The 9,046-nt window shown below is 39.5% G+C and overlaps 1 protein-coding gene across 1 annotated transcript in view; it reads left to right on the forward strand.

Moving 5' to 3' along the window:
• LOC131280709 (uncharacterized) overlaps window positions 1-4,625 on the forward strand; it is a 30,485-nt gene extending 25,860 nt beyond the window's left edge. The window contains exon 5 of the mRNA XM_058309120.1: window positions 4,327-4,625. Within this exon, the coding sequence (XP_058165103.1) occupies window positions 4,327-4,625 (299 nt within the window). The remainder of the gene's footprint in view (window positions 1-4,326) is intronic.
• The last annotated feature ends 4,421 nt before the right edge of the window (window positions 4,626-9,046 follow it).

A 9,046-nucleotide genomic window follows, 5' to 3' on the forward strand; every position in this document is an offset into this window, starting at 1 on the left:
TTCCTCAGCTTTGTTTACCTGGGAATGTCTTAATCTCTCCATTTTTGAATGAAAGTATTGCTATTGCTGGACGTAGAATTCTTGGTTGACAATTTTTTTCTTTTAGCACTTTGTGCCATTCCACTGCCTTCTTGCTTCCATGGTTTCTGATGAGAAATTAACACTTAGTCTAAGTGAGGCTCCCTTGTACATGACACATTGCTTCTCTCTTGTGGCTATCAGAATTCTCTCTTAGTCTGTATAATTGAACAGTTTGAGTATAATATGTCTTAGTGTAGCTCTGTTTGAGTTTATACTGTTTGGAGTTCGATGAGCTTCTTGGATGTGTAAATTCATATCTTATGTTAAATTTGGGAAACTTCCATCTATTAGTTCTTTCAATATGCTTTCTTCCCCTTTCTATCTCCTCCTTCTGGGGTATCCATAATGCATATATTGGTGTGCTTGATGGTATCCCACAGGAATCTTAGGCTCTGTTCACTTTTCTTCATTCTTTTTTCTTTCTGCTCCTCAGAATGAATAATTTCAATCTTATCATCAAGTCCACTGACTGATTTTTGCAGCTGAAATTGCTGTTGAACCCCTCTAGATAGTTTTAAAATTTCAGTTATTGTGTGTTCCAGTATTTGTTTGGTTACTTTTTGTGATTTCTATCTCTTTATTGGAATTCTCTTTTTGTTCATCTGTTATTTTCGTGATTTCCTTCAGATCTTTGTTCATCTTTTACTTTAACTCTTTGAACACATTTATGACAGGCTTTGTCTCTTATGTTCAAATCTGGGCTCCCTTGTTGATAGTTTCTAATGCTTTTTCTTGTTTCTTTGCATGCCTTTTATTCTTTTATTTCGCACTGGACATTTTAATAATTTAATGTGTTATCTCTGGAATTTAGTTACTGAGGTATCTGCTCCTTACTTATGTCCCCAGCTTTTGTTATGACTGAGATTTCTTTAATTCCAGGAGCTAGCAACAAAACTAAAAAAGAAAGTTAAAGAAAACGCTTTTCCCAGTCTTTGCAGACTGGCCTGTGTGATTGCTCTCCTTCAGCTCAGCCATCCCAACAATGAGCCTAAGGAACAGCCTGAGCCAAAGTGTATGGTCTTTTGAGCATGCATGTTGTCCTGGGCATGCACACATGGCCTATTTACATGGATCTGAATGTCTTCTTTTTCCCTCATATATTCTCTTTCCTCCTGGTCCGGGGGGCTGTATTTGTAGGTCTTAAAACCAGCAATCCTGGGAAACGGACTTTGGCCCAGTGGTTAGGGCGTCCGTCTACCACATGGGAGGTCCGCGGTTCAAGCCCCGGGCCTCCTTGACCCGTGTGGAGCTGGCCCATGTGCAGTGCTGATGCGCGCAAGGAGTGCAGTGCCACACAGGGGTGTCCCCCGCGTAGGGGAGCCCCACGCACAAGGAGTGCACCCATAAGGAGAGCCGCCCAGCGTGAAGGAGGGAGCAGCCTGCCGAGGAATGGTGCCGCCCACACTTCCCGTGCCACTGACGACAACAGAAGCGGACAAAGAAACAAGACGCAGCAAAAAGACACAGAAAACAGACAACCGGGGGAGGGGAGGGGAATTAAATAAATAAAAAAGATATCTAAATTAAAAAAAAAAAACCCCAGCAATCCTTTGTCCCAGGCATTTGCAATTTGATTGCTTTATTATAGCATATTAGCTGCCCTTGGACCACTTCTATATGCTGGGCAATTACTAGGAGAATGGGCCTTTAATGATTGTTCTGGTTCAGTCTTTCAGGCAGATTGGTACCGGCATACATGCACCTGCGTATGTGCATAAGGGTTACTCTGCCTCCTCTGGAACTTGACCAGGAGAGAAGTGAGGGAAGGGCTACCAAAGGCACCATGAGGTTTCTTCTTGTTTTTAAGTTACTGTCTTGATTCAGTGCTCACCCAGTTACTGCTACCCTCTAAGTGTTTTCTGAAGATTTGAGAAAGATGGTTCTGCCCGTTTTTGCTTGTTATTTAAGGTCATTGTGGTGACAGGGCCCTGGAGCATCTCACTTCATCTTGTCCATCTTGGTGACACCATTCTTCCTGGGGATGAATCTTAACTGTTTGGTTGTTTTTTTTTTTTTCTGTTTAGCTTTAATGTCTCTTAGTTTCAGTTTCCTCATCTGTCAATGAAATTAATAATACCTGCTTCACCGGGTTATTGTGATGTTGATATGAGTTAGTTCTGGTTGAGCCCTCAGCACAGTACCAGAAAGTGTCAAAACGTATTGCATTTTCTAGCAGATTTTTCCTAGGCCTAGCCATGACTTCCATGTGGATGATTCCTTGATTTACAACTCTGATTTCGAGCTGTCTCTTGATCCTCAATTTCAGCCTTCTCTCAGACATTTCCACGTTGATGTTTCTACCATAAGCTCAGATTCCTCATGTCTAAAAATACACTCAACCTTCTTCAGCCCTTGCAAAGCCACTCCTTCCGATTTTTACATATGGTGGGTGAGAATATTCACAGTACTCTTTGTCACAAGTTTTCTCTGATGTTTTGCCAGTGAAGGACAGAGCTGCCTGGTGGCCAAAATTGCCTTTCCTTCCGTGTCAATGTGCCTATCTCCCTGGGCCGCTTTTCCTTCTCACCACCAACACTTTAAGGACTTTGGTCCCTTAGTAATTCTGACCCTACATGACAGGCTCTTGCAGTGTCTCCTTGCCGAGGTGCCTGGAAGAATTCAGTGAGCTCTGGGTATCTAGCTGCCTCTGGGTCTGGCCTCATGCTAGATATGGGTGGGAGGGGAGTGTGGGGAAGAACCAAACAGAGAAATGGGGAGGAAGGTTTCAAAGATGAGTAAGACGCCTTGTAACTTTGAGGAATTCTCAGTTCATGAGGGATGCACAGGTAACAAGAACTACAACTTGACTGTCAAGTGTGGCCACGGGATTTCTGATACATGTCTGCATACCAGTGGTTTCTATCCTGGTGTTTGTTGGCAGCTGCAGACACCAGCATTCAGTCTTCAGAGTCCACCCAAAGCTCCTATGGGGCTTTCTTGGAGCCTCAACACCTCCTCCCCATTTGGACTTTCTCCACACACACCTCCAGTCTCTGCACAGCAGTGCTTTTCCTGGGCCACACTTTACCCCAGGTAAGACACCTCAGGAGAGTCAGAGGAGGCTTCTCAGCAGAGGTGACCAACAGAGGAGGAAATGACAGGTTTTGCCCATTTTTTGCTGCCATGAATTTAATCATGCCAATCCCCACTTCACAAACTTTTAGGGATATTGTACTGCCTGCCAAATAAAATCCATTTTTTTTATCTTGTCGTTGAGACTCCCTCCTTCTATTCTTTTCTTCAGACTATAGTCATATTATATTTCTATATTCTGTATGTAGGTTGCCAATACAGAGGCCTGTAGAGGTCAGGAAGGTAAGGCAAATGAATGAAGCAGGCTGGGAGGAAGGTATTAGAGAGTGGCGAGGACTATGGCAGACTGGAGCTCCCTTAGATCATCTTAAGAAGGCAACTGCTGTTGTTGTTTCAGCCAACAGTTTCCACGTGTGATATAGTGTTACTTGATATCTGATTTTTAAAGATAAGCCAGAATTCTGGATTTTTGTGAGAACTTTCTAGAATTTTTTTGTTAACTTTAATTTAAATATTATTTCGAATTTTAAAAGAGTGTGGGCTGAATAAAACATATCTCCAGATCTGTCCCTCTGGCCTCTGGGTTGCAACCCCCAGACTTCATTCTACCTTCTCTGTGAGTTTGTCCATCCATCCACAAGGCCTCTCTCCCTGAATTTCTAGGATTCACTTTCTATCAAACTTTAAAATTATTTATTTCATCTTGCTTTGTACTCTAGTTAGTTGTAATTTTGGGAAAAGAACATAGGTTCCAGAGTCAGACAGATCTGGGCTTAAATTCTGCTTCTGGCATTTACTGACTGCATGATTTTGGAAAAGTTATTTAACCTCTCTGAACTCCAGTTTCCTTATCTTTAAAACTCACAAGGTTACTGTAAGAATTAGAGATCACTGTGCAAAGTGTCTAGCAAATAGTAGGCCTTCAACTGATTTTTATTTATGAACACAAGTCATAGCTCCTTTACTAGACTCTGACTTCCTCAAAGGCAAAGATGGGGCACTGAGCACATGGTCTGTGCTTAATAAACATTTGTTGAACAAATGAACGAGGTTCCTCAAGTATGATGATAGCTGCATGTTTATTAGTAACATGCATCCTTATTTTAAGTGGTATTTGATTGGAGTTGCAGCTTAGATTTTTGGAAAATACATAAATAAATACAGTGAAGGGCTTTGATTGCTGTTACTGACCTAATGTGCCTGTGTTCTCAGGTTATGATGTTGCTGGGCCTGTTGCAATTGGGCTCACCCACTGGAAAAGCCCATACTCACAAGGCAGACCCACCCTTCCATCAGATCTGCCTCTCTTCATCTCCAAAGATGCAGGCATCCCTGTGTACCATCGATCCTTCGCCTGCAAGACTGACCTGGCTACGCCTTTGTCTTGTCCGGCCTCGCTGTCCATCACTCCAGTGCCTTCTTACAGCAGCAGCAGCCAGGAAACCCTGAGTCAAGACACGACAGGTAAGAGCATGAGTTTCCTTCGGAGGTTCAGGCCTCGGTGTAGCTAAGATTTCTTCGTGCATTTGCCTGCAGAACGAATCACATCTGCATTTCCGGTTGTGTGATGCTCTGGACTCCAAAAATTCTCTCATATTCACTGGCCTTTAATATCTTGGGTATACCAGAAGGAGGACGGGATTTACTTAGAAATATTTGACTGAAGTGTCAAATGTGGTAAAATGTCATCTGGAAATCAACTCTGAATCAGAATTCCAAGATGGGTCATAATGACTTTTTTTGGTTTAATTTCTTCTAAGCCTCTATTTAGTGACAAGACATCTGTGTTGGATTAAACTCTTATAATCAGGAGTGTTGATCAAAATGTCATTTTGAATACTTTAGAAGCTACCAATTTATGCTGCTCCTCTAAATTCATTTATGTCAGGGGCCTACAAACCAGTGCCTGTGGGTCAAACTTGGCCTGCTGCCTGTTTTTGTATGCCCTGAGGGCCACGAATAGCTTTTACATTTTTAAATGGTTGGAAAATAATTTAAAAAGAGTAATATTTTGACAGGTGAAAATTACATGAAATTCAAATTTCAGTGTCTATATGAAGCATTTTATCAGGACAAGCTGCATTCATTCATTTATGTATTGTCCATGGCTGCTCAGTGGCTGAGGCGAGTAATTGACCATGGGCATGCAAAGCCTAAAGTATTTACTACCTAGCCCTTTACAGAAACATCTGCCAACTGCCCTTCTGTGGGATCCTTGGGAGTCTTGACTTTAACAATGAGGGCAAGAAAAATGCTTATAACGTCCTGACTTAAAATTTCTCACTTAAATTGTATTTCAAATCATTACGGAAGATGTACTTATGCAATATTAGCTGGTTAAATGTTTTTATCTATACATTCTAAATTGGAGATTTAAATTGTGTAAAATCTATCCTGCCATGTTTTCCTTCTATAGATATAGCACTTAGAGATAATGGGTTTAGTCAGCTGAAAACAGTATGCAATTCCTGTTCAGGAAATACATCTTTAAATGTTGGGATTTTGACACTCAAAAGTTCACAGGTGCTGCCACCTAGAGATGAGACATTGGTGTTGCAGAAATTCCAGATTATCCAAAGCATCTTTAGAGCAGTAGGTTGCAGACTTCCCTAAATGTTCCCTAAATGAATTTAACAATACAACTTGTTAAAAATGAGTATTCCCGGGCCCTCCTCCTAGGGCTGCTGTTCTGATGTACCAGGTGAGTTTCAGCAACCTGCATTCTGCAGGCTGTCCAAATTCCCATGGTTTTGATTCAGGAAGTTCTCATGTATACCTTAGGAGACCTCTAAAGTGCCTTTCGTTAAACTGCTAGCTTTTAGTTAAATGGTGAGCTTGAAATCTAAGAGACTGATATTGAATAGTTTTGGGGAATCGTTGCACACCATCAGCTCTGCACACGGCAAACTAACAATCTTTCTGCTTGAGGGTCAATTGAGAGTAGAAAAAATTGTGATCTGGAATTTGAAAGTTTTTCCCTATAGTAAGTTTGAAATCTCCTGGATTTTGATTTTATCATGAAGGAAAACTGACTCTGCTTGCTTAGTTCAGAAAAATCTGAAGTTAAGAAATAAAGCACCTTCTCTGGCCCGAGTAGCTGAAAGGTTATGGCATTTTCCGGTAAAGAACAGTACGACGAAATGGCAGTTGCCAGATTAACATTTTATCACATTTCTCTTGCAGTTGGTTTTTTTCCTTTCCCTAGAGTATCATGCTCAGAAGCAATCTGATATTTGTGGGAGGTTTCTATTTTTAACTTGTAAGTTTTCAGAAACAAAATAAAAGCCCATAATCCTCTTCATTCCTGGGAACTTTCCATTAGCAGTAAAATATCGAATTTTCCAAGCAACTGTTTTTTATTATTAATTTGTATACTTGAAAAATAAACTGAACATTTAAAGATAAATATTACACAAGCTTATGGTATTGTTTTATTTTAGAAAATTATGGATGCTGGGGTAGCTTCTGTAAGTTTTGATGATGATTATATGTAAGCCAATTGTTGCGTTTATATGTTTTTTATAGCAATTTATTGATTTCAATATGTATTTGGTATGAAAGTTTCTCTTCTTATTTCTCCCTGTTTTTTTTTTAACTTTAAGTTTTATGTATTTATTGTTAGGTTGCCTGTGTTGCTAGTGAGAAGAAAACTAGATTGAAGAGTAAGTAGTTCAGCTCTACCAGAATGTCCCACAAATCCTGAACTTTACCAGATATCCCATTCACAATTCTAAGCTATCTTTCTTCTTTATAAACTTCAGAGCTGAAGTCTTGTAGAAGAGCTGGCAAGTTTCAGGACAAAATGATTCTATTGTTATGTGTTGAGTTTGGAATTTTCTTATGTTGTTTAAGAATTTCCAAGACACATTTTAAAACATTTTTTTCCCATTTTATAAACTCCACCATGCTACAATTTTAGAAGGAATAAAATACATTGAAATGATTAGAGCTTCTTGATTTCTTATTTAGTTTAGCTGCTTTTACTCTTATCATCATTTTATTTCATCATCCTTTCCCATCATTGTGTGAATAGTTTGGAAAATAGTCTCTCTTGTATTAGACTTTACCCTTTTTACTTGAACCAAGAAGGCCTTAACAATTAGATGTTAAATATCTTGAATATGAGTACAGTCAAGGTGTTCTCTAGTCCTTAGAATGCTTTTATGCAAATTGGAAAAGGACTTCCTCACTCAGGGAACTTGCAGCCTTGAGGTAAGGTGCATAGCATGGCAAGTGGAATGGACCCAGGATTTCAACCCTGCTTGATACCTTGTGTAATGAACAACTTGTGAAGCATTACATGCTGGTCCTGGAATTACTAATTCTTCCTCATGACAAAGAATGTTTTAATCAGTAAATAAATTGTAGCTGGTCAACTTGGAAGAACATTCATCTGTCCATCTGTCCATCCATCCTACTCTGTGCCATGTACAGTGATCAGTCTTTAGGATAGAAAGTTGGGTAAGGCATTCCCCCATCTCAATGAGTTCAACAGCTAGTGGAGGAGACAGATAAATAAATGATGTTTTAAAATTTAATGTGAAAAAAAAATTAAACGCAATATGTGCTAATGTAGAAGATTTCACAGTAGATGGTTATATAACATGTTTTTGTTGTTTTTGTTATTAAATTATTTAATTAACATGCTATTAAAATATTTAGAAAAAGATGCTAATGCAAAAATATTATTAAATATATATACTAAAATGAGTATTATTAGTACCAATATTATATATACTAGTATATGTTAAATATGTATTTATATTTAAAAAAGTTAAACTTGAGAGAAAGAACCATAGGAGGAAAGTTTGGAAACCATCTCCATCTCAGATATTCTGTACAGGTTCAGCACCCAGTTTTTTTGACTATTAAGCTTTAAGACTTATATCTCCACTACCACCACATGACCCTACAACGTATGTTTTTGTATTCTTTTCTCCCCCCAGATAATTCTCTTCCTTTGCATTCAATTCCAAGCTGCTTGCTGATGACTCCAAAAGTGATATTTCCTTATCTGCTTTCTCTGACAAGCTTTAAATTGCATACATATGCCTACTAGACCTTTCAACCTGAATATCCCTCAGACATTTCAAAGCTTACGTATTGTGAATTGACATTTCTTCGGGCAGCTCCCAAGTTGAATATTGTGTTCTGCTTAATGGTGGCACAATCCATACAGGCTCCCAAGCCAGAAACTGGGTGCCCTCTTCCGGCTGTCAACTTCCAAAGCCAGTTGGCTAACAACCCATTAATACCTACCTTAGAAATATCTCTGTAATTTAGAACTTTCTCTTCTTCCTGAAGATACTATTTTAGCTCAAGTTCTCGTCATCCTACCTAGACTAGTACAGCAGTTTGTGACCAGTATCCCCGTATATTTACTCTTCATGTCTGCAGGATTTGCTTTCCCTAATTTATCTCTCTCTTTTCTCTTCCTCTTTCCACTGTCTCTCTTTCTTCCCTTCCCTTTCTCCCTCTGCCTGAATATTTGTTGTTTCTTCTTTGCCAGTAGGATAAAATCTAAACACTACTTCTATGATATAGCTTTAAATGACTCTAGCATCTCCTACCATACTCTGCAAATGCATTCCATGGAGTAGCTACCCTTAATTGCTTACATTCTCTCAAGCCTCATGACTTTGCACATTCTGTGCCATTTACTTGGATGACCTCCCTTTCATTCTCCTATAGAAAATTACCAATTGTTCTTCAAAGTCCATCGTTTGTTTTTTTATAATTTTTAAAAAAGATTTATTTATTTCTCTCTCCTCCCCCCCCTCACCCCAGTTGTCTGTTCTCTGTGTCTATTTGCTGCATCTTCTTTGTCCGCTTCTGTTGTTGTCAGTGGCATGGGAATCTGTGTTTCTTTTTGTTGAGTCATCTTGTTGTGTCTGTTCTCCGTGTGGGCGGCGCCATTCCTGGGCAGGCTGCG

The sequence above is a fragment of the Dasypus novemcinctus genome, chromosome 12 (assembly GCF_030445035.2).
Source record: "Dasypus novemcinctus isolate mDasNov1 chromosome 12, mDasNov1.1.hap2, whole genome shotgun sequence".
Taxonomy (NCBI): Eukaryota; Metazoa; Chordata; class Mammalia; order Cingulata; family Dasypodidae; genus Dasypus; species Dasypus novemcinctus.